At 43.7% G+C, this 20,749-nt stretch overlaps 1 protein-coding gene across 1 annotated transcript in view; it reads left to right on the top strand.

Annotated features, from left to right (window-relative positions):
* TTC41 (tetratricopeptide repeat domain 41) overlaps window positions 1-20,749 on the top strand; it is a 75,993-nt gene that overhangs the window by 16,670 nt on the left and 38,574 nt on the right. The window contains exons 5-9 of the mRNA XM_024992522.2: window positions 349-790; window positions 3,741-3,980; window positions 9,473-9,671; window positions 10,747-10,925; window positions 19,993-20,132. Of these exons, the coding sequence (XP_024848290.2) occupies window positions 349-790; window positions 3,741-3,980; window positions 9,473-9,671; window positions 10,747-10,925; window positions 19,993-20,132 (1,200 nt within the window). The remainder of the gene's footprint in view (window positions 1-348; window positions 791-3,740; window positions 3,981-9,472; window positions 9,672-10,746; window positions 10,926-19,992; window positions 20,133-20,749) is intronic.

The raw sequence follows: 20,749 nt of genomic DNA, 5'->3' as shown, positions 1-20,749 counted from the left end.
ATATCCCATTGTACATATGTACCACATCTTCTTTATCCTTGTATTTGTTGATGGACTTTAGGTTGCTTCCATGTCTTGGCTATTGTAAACAGTGCTGCTGTGAACACTGGGGGGCGTGTATCTTTTTGAATTATGTTTTTCTCTAGATATATACTCAGTAGTGGCGGGGGGGGGGGGCAGGATCATGTGGTAGCTCTATTTTTCGATTTTTAAAGAACCTCCATACTGTTCTCCATAGTGGAGAGGGGTTCCTCCAGCATAGGAGGGTTCCTTTTTCTCCACCACCTACACCAGCAAAGTAGTTTTAAAGTTGTGAAGTTTTCAACCGTCTTTGACTCTTTTCATCAGGTGAAAGATATCTCCTGGCTGCCAGGCTCGCTGTCTCCTCACTGCAAGTTGATCGTGAGCACCGTCTCCTCCAGCCTGTCCTACAAGTCGCTGTGTGCCCGCCCTGACGTGAGGACAGTGGAGCTCGTCAGCGCAGTGGACAAAGAAGCCCAGCTACACATCTTTAGGGAGTATCTCTCTTTTACCAGTAGAGACCCCTTCCGACAGAGCAGATACAGCTTGAGGAAAAAGACAAACCTAAGTCCTTTAAAGCTCACAATCCTGGCAAATGAATACCAAGAATGCAGAATCTACCGAAACGAGTTCCAGTGCCTGAAGGAGTACTTGGGGGTGGCCTCGATTCAGGAGCTCTGGGCGTTGATTCTGAAACGCTGGGTTGAAGACTATAGTTGGACTTTGAAACAAAAAAAGGCAAATTCTGACACTGTGGCTTCAGGAGAAGGTAGGCATAAAGCAGTATTAACCACCTGGTCTGAGTCCACAGGGAGGAAGATCCCCCCCCACCCCCCCACCCCCACCCCACACCTGCCTTCGTCTCCAGGGAGGAAGGTTGAGGGAGAGGATTGTCAGAGAAAGTACAGTTTGCCCAGTTTAATTTGAATTTCAGATAAACAACAAATTATCTTTTAGTATATCCCAGATATTGCATGGGAAATATACTAAAAATTATTTAAACTACAGATAAGTAACAAATAATCTTGTATATAAGTATATCCCAAATATTGCTTGGAATATACTTATGCCAAAAATGGATTTATTGTTTACCTGAATTCAGATGTAGCTAGAGGCTCTATATTTTTATTTGCTAAATCTGGCAGCCCCACCCAGGGAGCTCTGTGTGTTGATCATAAGGAGAAATACATTAAGCATAGATTTTAGTCACATTTCTCAGAGGTCTAAGAAATGAGCCTTTATGATTTCTGTGATTCAATTTAATCTCTCTTTTGAGTCTACAGTCCCACTGATGGCAGAATCTAGGTTAATTCTGGTTAAGCTCGTCCGTTTAGTGTATTTTCAGTCGATTCAAGATTTTTTCAGCTGTGTGAGGGTTTGTGTCCTCGCCGTGACCCCGCTGGGGTGAGCTCAGATCTGAAGGCCTTGGTGCTGGGTCACCTTGGTTGTCACCTGTCCCCGCTGTCTTCCACTGAGGTGGTCGTGGCTCCAGATGGTCCATGGACACTGACGTGCCCTGTTTTTGGCATCCTCGGGCATGCCTGTGTTCCCATCTGCTCTGGGGCGGTTCCATCTATGCCACCATCTGCTGCCACGTGCCCTCATCCTCACGGGCATCGTCGGCTCACTCCTTCCCTCTGCTAGAGCCTCCAGTCTTGTGGGTATCTACGTGCCCGACAGAGAACGTGGCCGTGCATTGCGCCACTCAGAGGTCCGGGGCCTATAGGTCTCCCCCGGTGTCCCCATTAGCCATTTCTCCTCCCCACTTCTTCCTGTGGCACTGGGAAATCTGTAGAGCTTCTGGAAGCTCAGGTCCTCTCTCTCATCTAGTCTCAGATGCATCCAGAGGCCGGTCTGTCTCTGCTCCAAGCTGGTTTTCTTCACAGGGAGGGCTCTGGCCCCTGTTCAGAAACCCACTTGAGCAACTTTATTGCTTTCTTTTCTCTTTCTTTTTTAAATCAATTTTTATTGGAGTATAGTTGCTTTACAATGTTGTGATAGTTTCTACTGTACAACAAAATGAATCAGCCATACATATATTCTCACCCTTTTGGACTTTCTTCCCATTCAGGTCACCACAGAGCACTGAGTTCCCTGTGCCAAACAGTAGGTTCTCATTAGTCATCTATATATACATAGTATCAATAATTTATGTCAATCCCAAACTCCCACTTCCTCCCACCTACCTCCCTTTCCCTGTTGGCATCCACACATTTGTTCTCTATGACTGTGTGTCTGTTTTGCAAATTTTGCTGAACTTAGGAAGGTGTTAAAAGAGAGGCAGAGAGATCATCTAGAAAAATGGAATAGGTGATCTGTCTCTTTTTTAACACTTTTTTGAATTCAGCAAAATCTCTTTTCTTCCTGGGTGGGAAAAAAATGTCCTCTTTGCATCTTCCTGTAATTGTCTGAGGCTCTTTGTGGTTAAAAAAAAATTATTCCAAGAGTTGGCCAGGAATCTGTGGTTCAATATTCAACAATCAGGCTTTCAAAAACCCAAGTTTATTCTCACAAGCCATGGGCTCTACTGTGAGCCTCAAAAGTCTCTTGAAACTTGAGTTTTTCTCTCTTCATTTCTGCTGTGACAGCTGTCTTTTAAGTGAATTAGAAGGGAGCAGGGATGGGGAGGTGGAGCTCTGAGAGAGAAGCAGAATATACTGGGAATGAAAGGCACATTGTTTGTTGCTCCAGCATATTATCCCGTACCTCCCCCCACCCTTTTTTTTGCTCTAGAGCTTGCATTTCTGCAGAGAAAGTTAACTTCAAGTTTAGTGTGCCCTCCCTGACCCGCACAGAGGTGAAAACAAGGTCTCTGTCCCACAGGAAGAATCAGACAAAACTGCCCACAGCTGTGCCCTTGGCTAGACCCATGTCTCCAGGATTGTGCAGGAAAGCCCGGGTCCTCCCCACCCTGCACCCCATAGGGACTGTTCCTTTTATAGGCAATTTTCCTCCTCCCAGTGCTGTCTGCTAACCCGACTCAGGCCCGCCAAGTTCAACCACAGGTCCGGGAGAGCTTAGTTCAACTGGGGCAAACCTCAGAGGAAGCTTGTGCACATCAGTCTGAACAACTGCCTCTGCTGAAAGGATGCAGGCATCTGGGGCCTCATTCCCCAGTCCTAGCATAAGAAATCCATTTCGAATGGTAGACCTTGCTCTCATTTCTCTCCGTGGTCTTAAGGCTCTCTTTAGAGTTGGTTGATCCAGTGGGAGATCCTACTACGGTGGAAACATCTAGGGGGTCAGGTGAGTAACAGGTGGCTGGCTTGTGTGGTGTGTATGAATTTGCAGTAGGCAGCAGCCAGACAGAAAAGCCTCTCATACCTGTACATGCAAATCTGATGTTGGAAATCTTTAAAGACAGCTCAGGGGAAATGCTAAGTGTCAGAACTGGCAAGCTTGCCACTTGGTAACCATAGCTGACACGGATGGATTCATTGTGACAATGTAGGTAATAATTCAATGGTCAAGAACGTGGATTCTGTAGCCGCACCGTCTGCATTCAAATCCCAGTTCTGCACTGGTTTCTGTGTGACATGGGCTAAGTTACTTAACCTCTCTGGGCTTCATTTTTCTTATTTGTAAGATGGGGCGGTTATAGTATCTACCTAAAGGATGATGGAAGGAAATGAGTTGGTTGATCACACACAACATGTAGAATGATGCCTGGCATGTGTGAGCCGTCCTTTGTCACCATCATCAGTGTGTTGTCTGCACAGGGTTGGACGGCTGGGTGTCTGACACCCTGTGTCTGCTGAGCATCTCACATTGTGGGCTGGCCGAAGACGAGATATACCAGCTCTTGGACATGCTGGGCTACAAGGGGCATTACAAAGTGACCACGTTGCACTGGGCTGCCTTCCGCAATGCCACCAGACACTGGCTCCAGGAGAAGCCCAATGGCCTCCTGTACTTCCGGCACCAGTCCCTGCGAAGTGCCGTGGAACACAAGCTGCTGGGTAAGGCTATAATCTGTGCAGACACCTGCTGGCTAAGGGGAGGTGAGAGTCGCATCCAAGGGAAAGTTATAGCTGGGATTTCTTGAGTAGAAATGAGTCTATAAATATGCATTAAAATGGTTGTATAAATTAAGATTTGTATGTGGCTGTAACAGAGACATGATTTCAACGGCTTAATATACCAGGGTTTATTCTTTCATTTAAAAGACTTCTGGAGGTCAGCAGTCCAAGCCTATGCTGTTGCTCTTCAGAGTCATCTGGAGCCCAGCTCCTTCCCTGTCCCTGATCTGTTACACTGGTTTACATTCTCAAGGTTACCTCATGTTCATGACTACTGGAAATAGTATGGCTGCTGGAGCTCCAGCCATCATATTTCAAACAATAGGAAGGACAGGGGCTGGTGTGGGAGAAGGGCTTGCGTTTCCTTTTAAGGAGTTTTCCTAGAAGTTTTCCACCAACATTTTCACTTAAGTCTCTTTGACCCGGGACTTCGTCATTTGGCCATAGCTAGTTACATGGAGTCGCAAAGAGTCGGACACAACTGAGCGACTAAGCACAGCACACAGTTACAAGGGAGTTTGGGGACAGAGGTTTCAACTGGGTGTATTGCTCCCCTCAACCAAAGTGGGACTCTGTCACTAAGAAGGATGAGGGAAATGGATTTAGGGTGGAATTAGCAGTCTCTGCCTTTGTTCTGAAATAAAATTCTTATCCCCTCCTGAAAAGAACTGCAGATCTGAATCGGAGAAACAGCAGTCACAGAACCTTACCTGGAGTCAGAGCACTCTCTGAGCATCGCTCACACAGGGGACCTCACGTCTCAGGACTTTAAAACCCTTTAAATGACAGCCTCTGGCAAGATTCTAAGCTTAAATTTCCTTTCCAGTTTACTGTGTTCTCTCTTACTTTTTTTTTTTTTTTCAAAAAGCCCACATGAATCCTTTTTATTTTTCCCCTCCCACATTGACATCATTCCCACCATCTCTTAAGTTACATAAGGCAGAGAAGAGCAGGGTGAGGAATGAGGATGTTCTCGGATGTAGTGTCAGCTTTTCTATTCACTCCATTTTATGATGGTTTACAAGGCTCTCAATCTCTCCATCTGACCAAGAACAGTAACATTCTTGGAGGCCTAGGGATTGAAGGGGCATGGTGTTACTGGTAAAATTGTGGGTTCATGCTGTACTCCTCTGTAACATGAGCCCCAAATAAAGCACTGCTGGCACTATTCACTGTGGTTAGAACTGCAAGTTTGCTTGCTTCAGAATCAGGCTGTGAATACTAGTTTTTGTTAGAAGCACCAGGAATTGTAGTTTCGATAATTCACTTCCATGCAGCCTTGGCATAAGAAGCAAGCCCATTCCTAAAGGATGAAAAATATCCCAAAGCCTGGAGCTACAGCATTTGTCTGCTGTGATATTTTGGTGAAGGGCTACGTTTTTACGTCTTTTGTCCAGATGTCAAGTCAGTCATTTTGAGGCAAACTGGTCTCTTAGACACATATACCTGCAGGCTGCTTTTGTTTGAAATTAATACTCTGCCTCTTATTGAGTGGTGCTTGTGGCTAATTCTGCCCATGAGTTGTGAGTGCTGACTGGCCATGTTCAAGATGGCGACTGCTCCATCCATCCTGGGTTGAGGAGATCCACCTGGATTTGGGGTTCCAGCCAACATGCGGTGGACATGATTAACCTTTGCTCTTTTAAGCCACTGAGAATTGGGGGGATGTTCATCCACACGGTGAAATCTAGCCTTAACTGTGTCGGACTCTTTGTGAACGCATGAACTATACAGACCACCAGGCTCCTCTGTCCATGGGATTTTCTGGGCAAGAATACTGGAACGGGTTGCCATTTCCTTCTCCAGGGGATCTTCTGGACCCAGCAGTCGAACCTGTGTCTCTTGGGTCTCCTGAACTGGCAGGCGGATTCTTTACCACTGTGCCACCTGGGGGGCCCGTAAGAGACAATGTAAGTGTCAGCCAGTTAGTCTGTCTATGAGAACTACACTGAACTTTGTAACACAGATGATCCCGTGGTCAAGCCATTCCTCACATCCCACATGTAATTGGAAGAGCACTGACATTAAGTCAGAAGGTTTGAATCCTTCTATATTTAGAAGTGTCAATGAAAAATTAATCAGTCGATCTAAGAAAGAATTGAAAAATTTTATTCAAGTCAAATTTGAGGATTAAAACCCGGAAAGAGCATCTCAGAAGACTCTGAGAACTGTTCCACCTGTTCAGTTCAGTTCAGTCACTCAGTCGTATCCGACTCTGTGACCCCATGGACTGCAGCACACCAGACTTCCCAGTCCGTCACCAGGCACAGTTATATAAGTTTTTTGAAACAAAGTGCTATACATCAAATGTGATTTTGATGTATAGCATCAAATACATAAAAATACATAAAAAATGTATTTTTTTATTAGAGTATAATTTCTTTACAATCTGAAGCTCCAATATTTTGGCCACTTGATGGGAGAAAGGGACTCATTGGAAAAGACCCTGATGCTGGAAAAGGTTGAAGGCAAGAGGAGAAGGGGATGTCAGAGGATGAGATGGTTGGATGGCATCACCAACTTATTGGACATGAGTTTGAGCAAGCTCAAGGAGATGGTGAAGGAGAGGGAAGCCTGGCGTGCTGCAGTCCATGGGGCCATAAAGAGTCGGACATGACTGAACTGCTGTATAACAAAATGAATCAGCTATACATATACATATATCCCCTCCCTCTTGAACTTCCCTCCCACCCACCCCCATCCCACCTCTCTCGGTCATCACAGAGCACTGAGCTGAGCTCCCTGTGCTGTATAGCAGCTTCCCACTAGCTATCTATTTTACACATGGTAATGGGTATATGGGCTTCCCAGGATGGGCTTCCCAAGTGGCTCAGTTGTAGAAAAATCCACCTGCCAATGCTGGAGACTCAGGAGATGCGGGTTCAATCCTTGGGTCAGGCAGATCCTCTGGAGGAGTAAACGCCAATCTACTCTAGTATTCTTGTCTGTAAAGTCTCATGGACAGAGGAACCTGGCGGGCTTCAGTTGATAGGGTCACAAAGAATCGGGCACAACTGAGCGACTGAGCACAAGCATGACTGTAATATTAACATGTCAGTGCTACTCTCCCAATTCGTCCCACCATCCACTTCCTGCTCTGTGTCTACATGTCTGCTCTATACATCTGTATCTCTCTTCCTGCCCTGCAAACAGGTTCATCCGTACCATTTTTCTAGATTCTGCATATATGTGTAAATGGGTGCTGTGCTAAGTTGCTTCAGCCGTGTCCAACTCTTTGCAACCCTATGGATTATAGCCCATCAGGCTCCTCTGTCCATGGGATTCTCCAGGCAAGAATATTGGAGTGGTATCAAAAGACATATTATTGACAGTTTACATAATCCAGATCTAAGCACCATTGTGGTGGGCCATGTGACCCCTTTACAAGATCAGGAAGGAATGTTATCTTTTAAGGAGCTGTCTTGTTGATGCCAGGAGAATGTTGAGCAGGTTTTCCTGCCGATGGGGGAGGTCTGGTTGGTACATAATGCAGACACACTATGCACAGAGCAGGGAGAGAGGAGGCCTGAGGGTAGAGAACTTTTGTGTTTAAATTTTCCTTGTCTTGCCATAAAATATGAATTTTATTTCACCCAGATCATGTGCTGACCAGGGACAAGCCACTTGGTCTCTCTGATTTCAAACAGGTTTTGTTTATTATATGGGAACTGTATTAGCAAGGGTTGTCTCTCTCTCTTTTTTTTTTGCCATGCTTCACAGCATGCGGGATCTTCATTCCCTGACCATGGACCGAATCTGTGTGCCCTGGAGTGGAAGCACAGAGTCTTAACCACTGAACCATGAGGGAAGTCCCTAGCCAGGGCTCTCCAGAGAAACAGCACCAACAGTAGACAGATAGAGTTATAGAAAGAGATTTGTTAGGAAGGCTTGGCTCATGCTATCATGGAGGCTGAGAAGTCCTGTTATCTGCCATCTACAAGCTAGAGGCCCAGGAAAGCCCCTGGTACATACAGTTAGAGTCCAAGTTCAAAGGCCTGAGAACCAGGGGAGTCAGTGGTATAAATCCCAGTCAGAGAATGAAGGTCTGAGAACCAGGACTGCTGAGATCTGAGGGCAGGAGATATTCTAGAGAGAGCAAACTGTGCAGGCCCGCATCCCAGTTGCTTTGGTGTGAAGACTGGCCATCTTTTTTATTCAGTCTACTGATTCAAACGCTAATCTCTTCCAGAAACACCCTCACAGTACACACCCAGAGATAAAGTTTCACCAGCTATCTGGACTTCCCTTCGCCCTGTCAGTGAACATGTAAAATTCACCAGCACAGGGGTTTCCACATCCTCCTCAAGAGATTATTCTGTAAAAGAGTAAAATTAAATGCAATGTTTGATAGGAAAACATTTTGTGCACTTTACACATTGCGTTTAACACTCCAAATCTTGGACTCAGGGTGGCATTTGTCCTAGTTCTCATTTTCTCTCATTCTCCATGCCACTTTCCCAATTTCCTACCCACAAAAATGCCTTCTCCACACCCTGTGTGGGAGGGGAGTTGTCTTCCAGGGGTCTTTTAAGCACCACACATGCCATCTAGGCACATCAGCACATTTTAGACCAGCTAGCATGGCATCTCTCCAAGTGGGTAGAAGACCTAGAATTCATTTCACAAGAAATGCAGGATGATAACTTGAACAATGGGCTTCTTTTTTTGGTTACATTTCTTCTGAAGAGCTGGGCTTGGTGTGTCGTCCAGCTGTGTGTCTCATTTATCTTGCAAGAAAAAGTGTCAAGCAGAAAATTAAAAATACTTCTGCTTCAGTTTTCAAGGCTATATATCACCAAGACTGAACTAAACAAAACCGTTTTGTTTTTAAGAAGCTTGTTTATGGGGGGTATGATCTATTGGAACCCTTTCTATTTGGAAACTCAGTATCATAATCTTGACTCAAACATCCAATTTGCAATTAATTTGCTTGGCTACCCCTTGCCCTATGTGAGCTGCAGGCAGGAGATTAACTTCTCCAAAAATGCATGCCCTCTAATATTTCAAAGTGCTTATTTAAGCAGTAACCATGGTATACATTTAAAACTGCAAAGTAGGTTACAAATATTTCCTTGGGGGAGGGGGAAGACTCAACATGAAAAGTCAACATGCTCACAGAGTTTCTCAAAAGCTAGGTCAGTGATCATAGCTGTAACTAATTCTTTGGTAAACTCTTAATGCCTTATAAGAGGATACATTTGTGATGTTTCAGTTTTTTTTCCCCCAGATACTTTGACTTTTTTTGTCTGAATATGGCCACCGAACTGTTATCTGTTTGCTATAGTGTTTTCACAGTCTTAAAAAGTCAGATGCATTCTACTGTAACTGATTTATATTTTGTTAAAAAAATTGAAGTATAGTTGATTTACTTCATAAATAATTGTTAATTTCTGCTGTACAGCAGAGTGACTCTGTAACTGATCTGTGAATAGGTGTCATCACTCCCGTCAGAGAGAGCAGTCCATATAGCTTCCAGGACCCAACGAATCACAAGAAAACACATTTCCACCGAATTTTGGTCAAATACTTCCAAAGGCAAACTGATTTCTGGAGAGTGTATCAGGAGCTTCCCTGGCACTTGAAGATGAGCGGCTGCTGGGAAGATCTGAGCAGCTTCCTCTCAAGTCCCAGGTGAGTCTCGTTTTGATGTTACATTTGGCAGATTTCTCTCTTCCTTTTGCTAAGCCCTGCACTGAGGTACGGAGAAGGCAATGGCAACCCACTCCAGTACTCTTGCCTGGAAAACCCCTGGGCAGAGGAGCCTGGTGGGCTGCAGTCCATGGAGTCTCGAAGAGTCGGACATGACTGAGCGACTTCACTTTCACTTTTCACTTTCATGCATTGGAGAAGGAAATGGCAACCCACTCCAGTGTTCTTGCCTGGAGAATCCCAGGGATAGGGGAGCCTGGTGGGCTGCTGTCTATGGGGTCGCACAGAGTCAGACACAACTGAAATGACTTAGCAGCAGTAGCAGCACTAAGGTACCATAATGCCCTTGAGCAAGACACACCCATTCATATATATTCATTCAACACCAGTTCATTCATTCAGATGGGACCATCATTTGATCTATGGCCTGTGGATCCCTGGGGTTGCCCCATCTGGCTCTGCAGAGGGTTCTTTTCCTCTCTCAACTTCCCTGGATTCCCCTCAAAGTTAAGAGGCTTCCGAGGAGAGGAGGACCTGGAGTTGAGCAAGGATGAAGCCTAGACTGTGCTCTCCTGCTGTGCCCTCCTGCCTCCTTCCCTTGTTTCTTTCCTTCTCTTCCCCTCCACCCCACTTCCTTCCGTCCCTCCCCTTTCTCCTTGTCCCCCTTGCACATTCATTCAGCAGACATCTCTCACTGACCCCTGCTGTCTCCCAGGCTGTTCCAGGTCCTGGGAATTCAGGAGTGAAGGAGCTATGGCTCTCCTTCTAGAAGGGAAGGTGTGGAGCCAGAGAATTGCTATCCATGGTGGGAAATGCTTCACACAGACCTAGGTGAGCTCAGAAGAGGGAGGGGCTGGCTCTGCTGGCAGATTCAGGGATCCTGGCCTGAGGAGGGGCCAGAGGACTGGCATTGGCTTCAGCTGGTTTATCTGGTGACCTACTAAAGTCACATTAGCGAAGAAGTTTACAGAGAGGCTAATGGGATGTGGTAAACAGAACAGCTGCCTTGAAGGCATGAAATACTAAAACAACCTCCACTAATACGTTGTGTTACAAGCATCACCGACTTTATAACAAAGACCCAAAGCCCGAGCTTCTGGACAAGGCTGCACCTCATCCACTACTGGAATGTATTATCAGAAGTGGGATATGATGCTACTGAAGCCTATTTGCTCACAGCGGCCAAGATCAAAGCAGATCAGTGCCAGAAAATGAAGAAGAGATGTACGCTCTCAGGTACAGTGAGTACCAATGTCTCCATGGTCCATTCTGCTGGGCTGTAGTGTGGCCCAGGGTTACTGTTCTGTATTCACACATCATTCTGATCAACTCACCAGACCTCGGAGCCCTTCTCCCCACCACTTAAACCCACAGTTCTGGAGATAGGCAGAGTTAGTATGAAATTGGAAATGGCTCCTCTTTGTTGTCTTGTGGTGGCTATTTCTCCAAGCGTTAGTCGTGTTCTTTCTCTCTACTTTCTCATGGCTTTAGCCACACCCCTGACACCTTCCTTTTTTATCTGTGTTTGGAGTTGTGACCTTTTGTAGTATCAGGGTCCATGCCCCCTTTCCCGAGAGCTGCTAATAATTTTGTTGCTTGACCAATGGCTTTCCTGAATGACCAGTGCAAATTAAAGAGATGCAAAGCCTAAACTGTTTCAGATTGACCTGCTTCAAGCTTGCCCTCTATAGTTCCTCTGTCTACTGATGTTACCACTAATCTACCCATCACTCAGTGCTGGAAACATGCAATTGCTGTCAAGTGTGGCCTCAGTCCACACTGGGACAGTTCTTCTTTGACTTTCTGTCTATTGACTTGGGTTTAGACAACACTTTGGTTAATTTTCTTCTTTTTTTATTTTGCTATCCACAGTAGGCCCCTCTTGTCTCTCTCTCTCTCTCACTCTCTCATCCTTTATTTCCTGCTTTCAGCAAATAGTAACTGTGTGCCTTCCCTGGGACATGGACTCACAGGGCACTGCTGACAGAGCAGCGAACAAGGCAAATGAGTTCAGAACGAGTTCAAAAGAACGAATCCCTGCTCTAAAAAAACCCCGTGGGGTTTATCATCTAGTGATCATAAGAACAAATTTTGAGCATTTCTCATAGGCCAGGCTATAAGTTTAATATACTGTATGTATTATTTTAATTCTCATAAGACCTTTATAATACTATTAATATTTTTCTTGAAGTTAAGGGAACCGAGCCTTAGACAGGGTGAGGTAAGTCTCGGATAGCTAGGAATGGATTGGGGAGTTGCGTGCGTGCCTGCTAAATCGCTTTGGCCATGTCTGACTCTGTGTGACCCCATGGACTGTAGCCTGCCAGGCTCCTCAGTGGATGGGATTCTCCAGGCAAGAATACTGGAGTGGGTTGCCATGCCCTCCTCTAGGGAATCTTCCCAACCCAAGGATCAAACCTGCAGCTCCTGCATTGCAGGTGGAATCCTTACCCCTGAGCCACCAGGATTGGGGCAATACTCTATCTTCTTTTGTCCTTAGACATCTAGATTTTGTTCTTATGACCGTGTATGATTTATATAATTTTGAAATTTGTCTGATCCACTCATCTTCCATGTGGAAGGTAAATAGGCTACTTATACTTTTGACCCCGACCTGCTTCTGGTAGGTTCCTTAAAAAGTGAGAGTTTTCTAAGAGTGCCCAGTGGCTTTAGTTTGAGAGCCGAAGACATCTCTCCTGCCTCCACCAGGCTGTCTGTCCATTAAGGAGCGCCGGCCCGGCTCCTTCGTTATCCCTCCCTCTCGTGTGGTTTGGCTCCCCCTGGTGGCTCCGATGAGAACAAGACACCTGATTTCTTGGGTTGGTGGAACGATGTGCAGTCCTGAGTTTGGGACTCACTTCTTGGCTGATGCTTCCTGGTCGCGCTACGGTACCCAGCGGCGCTGGCTGGGAAAGCTGCGTCTCTGATTGATGGGCTGGAAGAGAGGTCTTTGACTCAAAAAGACAACTTTTATAGTCAGGTCAGTTTTTATAGGTTCCCTTTGACATGATACTTTGGGTTTTGGCTGGAGTCCTAAGTCACATCAAAGTAAAGAAAACCCATTTCTGGCTGCCATCACATTTTTAGGACAGTGCCAAAGGCAGGAAGACACGGCAGAAGGAAGAGTCCCAGCCTGGCTCCATCTTGACCACTAGATGGCTGGATGCCCTCCAGGTGGTGGCTGTGGTGGGGTTGAGGAGAGTCATATGTTTTTAAATTTAAGGGGCGGGTTTTAGGGCAAAGGGTAAATGCATTACATTACTGGATCTTGTCAGAAGTTTGTAGTAAATGGGAGAACATCAGCTTGTCATGACAAATGTGTGAAGCTTTGACCTTGATACCTTCAGAATCTCTAAATATTTTGTGGGCCAAAATAGCTCTACAGAAAAATTTAAAGTATAAAAGATACAGTTTGCTATGGCCATAGAAAATATGAAATATCTAAGAATAAATTTAATAAGAAATCTGCAAATCTTTATTTTTATAAACAACTTCAGAATTACAGAAAATAAGATTTCAGTTTGTAGGGAGATATACCATATTCTAGGATAGGACAACTCAGTGTTATAAAGCTATTAATTCTTCCCCAATTGATTTATAGACATAAGATGTGTGAGTGTGTGCACGCTCAGTCATGTCCGACTCTTTGCGACCCCATGGACTGTAGCCCACCACGCTCCTCTATCCTTGGGATTTTCCAGGCAAGAATACTGGAATGGCCATTTCCTCCTCCAGGGGATCTTCCTGACTCAGGCATATAGACATAAGATGATTTTATCTAAAATCCCAATGGGATGAAGTCATTTTTGAATTTTCAAAATGATTCCACAGTTTTTGGAGAAAAAATATACAAGAATAAGAGCTTAAAATAATGAGGGCAATTTGAATGTCAAGTTATTTAAACATATTATGAAGCAATAATAGTTTTTAAAATACTACTGGGAGCAAAAATAGCTCAGTGGAACAAAATAGAAAGCTCAGATTCAGTTGCAGATGTAAAAAATATAGTAAATGATAGATGCTTTTCAAATTAGATGGATTATGGAATAAATAGTGTTGTGATAATGATACACTATTTGGTAAAAAGTTGTTATCTGAAATATTGCACCAAAATAAACTCCAGGAGGATTAGAATTAAATATAAGAAAGTGAGGTTTTATATTAAGAAAACTATACACTATAAGAAAATGTAGATGAGTCTAAGCAAGAAAGCAAAAGGGTAACTCATGAAAGAGAAGATAATTGATAAATCTGCCAACATAAACACATGAAGTTTCTACGTGTAAAATAACACAAATCAACCCTGAGGAGAGCAGAAACACAACTACAAGTGCTAACTGGGAAAAATATTTGTAACATATACAACAGGCAAAGGATTAATATTTCTAATATGTAAAAATGCTTTTAAAATCAATAAGAAAATGATGAACACTTCAATAAAAATACGGAAAATCATGAACAGATCATCCAAAGAATGTTTTCAGTCCTTGTCTGACTTACTTGTTAGCATCCGTGGATACTTTTGACCTGGCCCTCCTCTAATAAACATTCTGGTCTTGGTTTTATTGGTAATACATCCCCTGGTTCATCTTCCATCTCCCTGGCTGCAGCTTTTCTGTTTCTTTTGTTCGTTCCTCCTCTTCTTCCTGGCTCCCAACTGTTAGAATTCCTTAAAGCTCTTTTCCTCTCATTGTTATTTTCACCATAGGAATATTATCTGTGTCCATGGCTTTCGTGATAGTTCATATGCATATGACTCACAGATTTACTTGCCCAGCTACACGTATCCTCTGAGTCCCAAATCCATCTATCCAGCTACCTACTTAATTCCACTTGGCTGATGCCTTCAAAGCTCCTCAAACCCAACACATCTAAAACTGAACTCATGAACGTCTCTCCAAAACAGGATCTGTTTCAGGGCTGTCTCTCAATTTACCACGTGGGAGTAATCCTGACACTTATCTCTCCTTTTCCTCTCCCCAAATGCATTTTATTATTGAGTCCTGGCAATTTTTACTTCTTAAATGTTTCTCAAACGTGTCCACCTCTACCACTACTGCCTTTCTCTAAGCTGTCAGGAATCCTATTCACAATTGTGATTCGAATATGCATTTAAGTTTCCTTTCATGGCTTGACACTTCATTTCTTTTTAATGCTGAATAATACTCCAGGGTACAAATGTACCACAGTTTACCTGTTCACTTATTGAAGGACAAACATTTGCTATACACATTTGCATGCAAGTTTTTAAATCAGTTGAGTAAATACCTAGAAACATGATTGCTGGATTCATGGTAAGACCGTGTTTACCTTTGTAAGAAACTGCCAGACTCACTAGCAATGAATGAGTTTCTGTTTTTCTGTATCCTTGCTAGTATTTGGTATGTCAATTTTTAAATTTTAGACATTCTAATAAGTATGTGGTGATACCTTCCATTGTTGTTTTAATTTGCAATTACCTAATGACAATGTTGAACATCTTTACATGTCTTATTGTTGAGTTTGAGTTTTTTGTATATTTTGGATAGAAATCTTTTATCAGATATATATTTTATAAAACATATATTTTATCCACAAATATGTGGCTTGTTTTTTCAGTCTCTTAATAGTACTTTTCACAGAGAAGAAGTTTTAAATTTTAATAAAGTCTAACAATGTTTTTTCATGAATTGTGCTTTTGATGTTGTGTTTAAAGTCATCACCAAATCCGAGGTTACATGACCTTTCTTCAGCATTTCCTTCTAAACGTTTTCTAATATTTCATTTTATATTTAGGTCTGTTATCCATTTTGAGTAATTTTTTGTGAAAAGTGTAATGTCTGTGTCTAGATTAATTTCTTTTTACACATGGATGTTCAATTTTTCCAGCACCATTTGTTGATTATCTCTATTGAACTGTTCCTGCTACTTTGTCAAAAGTTGGTTGGACATCTATAGAAGATTTTTAATGGGATTGCATTGAATCTATTGGTCAAATATCTTAACAGTGTTGAGTATTCCAATCCATCAACATGGTATATCTATTTTTCGCCCAGTCATGTCTGACTCTTTGCAACCCCATGGACTGTAGCCTACCAGGCTCCTCCGTCCATGGGATTTTCCAGGCAAGAGTACTGGAGTGGATTGCTATTTCCTTCTCCAGGGGATCTTCCCAACCCAGGGATCGAACCTGGGTCTCCTGCATTGCAGGCAGATGCTTTACTGTCTGAGCCACCAGGGAAGCCCAAATGAAAGTGAAAGTTGCTTAGTCCTGTCCAACTCTTTATGACTCCATGGATTATACCGTCCAGGGAGTTCTCCAGGCCAGAATACTGGAGTGAGTAGCTTTTTCCCTTCTCCAGGGGATCGTCCCAACCCAGGAATCAAACTGGAGTCTCCTGCATTGCAGGCAGATTCTTTACCAACTGAGCTATTAGGGAAGCTGCATCTATTTATTTAGATTTTATTTAATATCTTTGATCAGAATTTAGTAGTATGCATATAGATTATATACATATTTTGTTAGATTTATACCTAAGTACTTCATTTTTGGTGTGCTATTATGTTTTAAATGTCTAATTCCCGTTCATTGCTGTTTCATAAGAGAGCAATGACTTTTGAATATTAATCTTGTATCCTATAACCTTGCTATAATTGCTTTCTAGTTCCAGAAGTTTTTTTTAAATAACAACTAAGTATGGATGTGAGATTTGGACTGTGAAGAAAGCTGAGCACTGAAGAATTGATGCTTTTGAACTGTGGTGTTGGAGAAGACTCTTGAGAGTCCCTTGGACTGCAAGGAGATCCAACCAGTCCATTCTAAAGGAGATCAGTCCTGGGTGTTCTTTGGAAGGACTGATGCTAAAGCTGAAACTCCAATACTTTGGCCACCTCATGTAAAGAGATGACTCATTGGAAAAGACTCTAATGCTGGGAGGGATTGGGGGCAGGAGAAGGGGATGACAGAGGATGAGATGGCTGGATGGCATCACCGACTCGACGGACACGAGTTTGAGTGAACTCTGGGAGTTGGTGATGGACAGGGAGGCCTGGCGTGCTGCAATTCATGGGGTCGCAGAGTCTGACACGACTGAGCGACTGAACGGAACTGAATGTGTATATCTTTTATTTCCTTTTCCTATCTTATTGCACTAGCTGGGACTCTCAGGATGCTGTTGAAGTTAGAGGGGTCATGTTAACCTCAGGTCTACAATGGGATCACTCTAGTGAGCCTTGGTCACTATCACCTCTCCCTTGGCCTGTTGTAACAGCCTCCTAACTGGTCTTCCTACTTCCATTTTTTGTTTTTTATTGGAGTATAATTGCTTTATAATGTTGTCAGTCTCTGCAGTGATGAGAATCAGCTATTTATATACCTACATCCCCTCCCCTTCGACCTCCCAACCCCCCTCCCTACTTTCACTGTTGTTCCTACAAAATCAATTGTCTGCATAGTCGTCAAGATGAGTTTTTAGGAACATAAACCAGATCATGTCACGTTGCAGATTAAGAAAATTCCACTGGCCTGCTGTTGAACTTATACTAAAATCTAAACACCTCACTTTAGCCTACACTGCCTGGTACAGCCTGGCCCCTGCGTGCCTGGGTAGCATCCTTTCGTATGATTCTTCCCCTTGGCCTCAGGGTGCCAGCCTCCTTGGCCTTTCTGTCCTTCAAGTACATTCTGCCTTTGGGCCTTGGCATCAGCTGTTCCCTCTGCCAGGAATGTTCTTCCCTCTGCCTGGAATGTTTCTCCCACTCATTGTAGTGCCGGTTCTTTCTGGTTCTTTAGATCTCAGCCGCAGTGTCACCGTCTCAGGGTGGCCTTGGAGTTGAACGTTGTACGTGGTCATTCTCTGTTGTGTTAGCGTGTTTGAATTCTTGGCATAACTATCACAGCTGCCAGAGTTTGCCTTGTTTCCTCTTTTAATCCTGGATCTCTGTTCCCCTCTACCCTGACTCTCACTCTTTCAGCTGCTGCAGTAGAAGCTCCTGAAGAGTAGGGCTCTCCTCTCTCCTGTTCACTGCTGTATCTCCAGTGCCTGGAATAGCACCAAGCACGATGGAGATGCTGAATAGTACCTTATTGATGGACAGCATCCTTCCCAACCCGAGCTCTTGACGGGAACCTGGACTCAGTAGCCCCCTGGAGTGTGTAAGAGGCCCACTTGTGGGCAGGATCTCATCCCTTAGTTGTGTCCACACTACTCTTTTCTTTTTTTCCCCCTTTTAAAAAACATGGTCTTATTTTAGTGGATGGAGGCAGGTGATTTATAATTTTCTTTTTTTATTGACTGTGCTAGGTCCTTGCTGCACAGCTTTGCTCTAGTTTTGGTGAGCAGGGGCTACGCTCTAGTTGCAGTGCATGGCTCCTCCTTGAGGCGGCTTCTCTTGTTGCTGCTGCTGCTAAGTCGCTTCAGTCTTAGCAGACTCTTAGCAGACACGTCTATGGGGACTCGGGCAGTCCCCATAGACAGCAGACCACCAGGCTCCCCTGTCCCTGAGATTCTCCAGGCAAGAACACTGGAGTGGGTTCTAGAGCACAGGCTTGGTAGTTGTGGCACCCAGGCTTAGTTGCTCCATGACATGAGGGATTTTCCCGGATCAGAGATCAGACCTATGTCTGCTGCATTGGCAGGCGGATTCTTTACCACTGAGTAAATCACCAGGGACGGAAAAGGCAGTGGCACCCCACTCCAGTACTCTTGCCTGGAAAATCCCATGGACGGAGGAGCCTGGAAGTCTGCAGTCCATGGGGTCGCTAAGAGTCGGACACGACTGAGCGACTTCACTTTCACTTTTCACTTTCATGCACTGGAGAAGGAAATGGCAACCCACTCCAGTGTTCTTGCCTGGAGAATCTCAGGGACAGGGGAGCCTAGTTGTTTGCCTAGACTTGTCCGCTAAGAGTCTGCTAAGACTGAAGCGACTTAGCGGCAGCAGCAGCAGCAGCAGCAAATCACCAGGGAAGCCCCCCACACTGCCCTTTTCTGTCCGCTCTGAGCAGCTACTTCTGGTTCTTAGGGTTCCCCCATCACTTAGCTGAACCCCTCAGTTCTCTTACGCACCTCAGGCCACTTTGCTCAGATAACCACCGCAGACAGGCATCTTGGACTCCGGCCCTCAGCGCTCTTTCTCCCCTGGCTCTGTTTAGTTTTGCTCCCCAGCCTGAGGTACCAGAGCTGTGGTTCAGAGGCTCCTGGAGGCCGCCCAATGCTGAGGCCTACACCCTTGTTTGCTTTGCTTGGTGTTCAGAGCCTGGAATGCTGCCTGACATGTTGATGCTCACAGAACATTTATTCTGTGCATGAATGAGGATCCACCAAAAAGTTGGCAGAAAGCAAGCAAGAGGATACCCGAGGTCTGGGTGGCCAACAGTTTGTCCACAGAAACAGATGAGGAATAAGAATATATTTATTTTAGCCTTTGGGGTTGGCCCATCCGAGGTCTTTGGAGTGTACTATCCATTGACTGTTTAATAAAAGATCTGTCTGTTTGCAAAAAAGAATTTATTTGTTCCAGACACATTAGGCACAACAGTTTGAAATGTAACAAATGGACAAATGTAGCATTTAGATCCTGGAATGTTTGGAAAGAGAATTTCTGAAAATGATGACTCTGTGCTACCATGTATGTGAGTCTTCAAATTCAAAAATTCTGTATTTTTTTCATTTGTATATGATAAGGTGTGGAATAGGAAATGGCAACCCACCAGTATTCTTGCCTGGAAAGTTCCATGGACAGAGGAGCCTGGTGGCCTACAGTCCATGAGGTCACAAAAGGGTTAGACACGACTGAATGACTAAGCACATGATAAGGTGTAACTGTGTGTGAGCACACACGCGTGCACGTGCGTGCGCGCGCGTGCGCGCACACACACATGTATGCTCCCTATTTTGTTCTTCTAGCATTTTGTTCTTTCTGCTAAAGCCAGTAATTCAAGACATTTGCAACAGAGGGCAGAATTGTGTAAGAAATTTAAATGCCTTTTATTTATTGCCCGAAAATCACTCCCGAATACAAATGGCAACAACATATGGATTGAGCTATAGAAATACGCTTTTTTGACTCCTTGGTTTTCAAAATTTACTTATGGAAGTTAGTCAAAGGCCTTGACTTATTTTTCATGTGGTAGTTTAAGATACTCAGTAATATATGTAAACTTTAATATTAATAAAAGCAGGTGTGCTGATCCTTTGAGAGAAAAACAGTGAAATAGAGATAAGTATTTAATGTTTAACTCTTTTATCAAGATTAAATGATAGGCATTCTTTGTTCCTCTCCAAATATGCTTTAGGATTATTGACTTTTCTTTCTATTCTAGTGTTGGAATGCAGGCTTTTTAAGGTTACTGCTGCTGACAAATGCCGATTAATATTTTTTATTGCAAGATTTCTGAAGTTTCTGGGCAAGACCAGTGAAGCGGAAGAGTTATTCTTGAGCATTGAGAACATGTTACTGCAGGTAAATTGGGAAATAATTTTTAAAATCCTCTACTGTATTCAATTTATGTTAGATATTTTCAGGTATCATTTACCTTTGTTCACTTGCAATTTCATCCACAAAGAGATGAAGTAATGAATAATAAATAATCATTACTTATGTTGATCAGTGAAGAATCTTTGATTTTAATCTGTGCGCCAAACTGTGTATTAGTGATGACAAGCAATAAATAGATGGGAGGTACGACTGAATGAATGAATACCCCTAGGTGTCATTTTGGAGAAGAGGAATGTAAAAAACAAGGGGTGAAGTGAGTAGTGATTGAAATAAACTAATAAAATACTGGTTAAAGAGTTGGTTATACTTTTCAGAAAGATGTTGGGGAAGGTTGATTATCTTGTTCCTATTATTGATTTACATTTCTCAAAATAGAAACTTTTGGGCTTGTTGAACACAATGAAACTTTCACTCATAACATAAAACTATAACTGTTCTTAGGATGACATTTAATGGCCCTTTAGAAACTATTTACCAGTTGTAGTAGTTTTTGGACCAAGGGTAGTATAACCCAAGACAAAGCTATTTTTGCTTGAAAACAAAGGCCTTCACCTTCTCATAAAGGTCTATCTGTGTCCCAT

Source organism: Bos taurus, chromosome 5 (genome assembly GCF_002263795.3).
Source record: "Bos taurus isolate L1 Dominette 01449 registration number 42190680 breed Hereford chromosome 5, ARS-UCD2.0, whole genome shotgun sequence".
Classification (NCBI taxonomy): domain Eukaryota; kingdom Metazoa; phylum Chordata; class Mammalia; order Artiodactyla; family Bovidae; genus Bos; species Bos taurus.
Note: the sequence above shows the minus strand (reverse complement) of the source record. Positions and strands in the feature narration are given on the sequence as shown.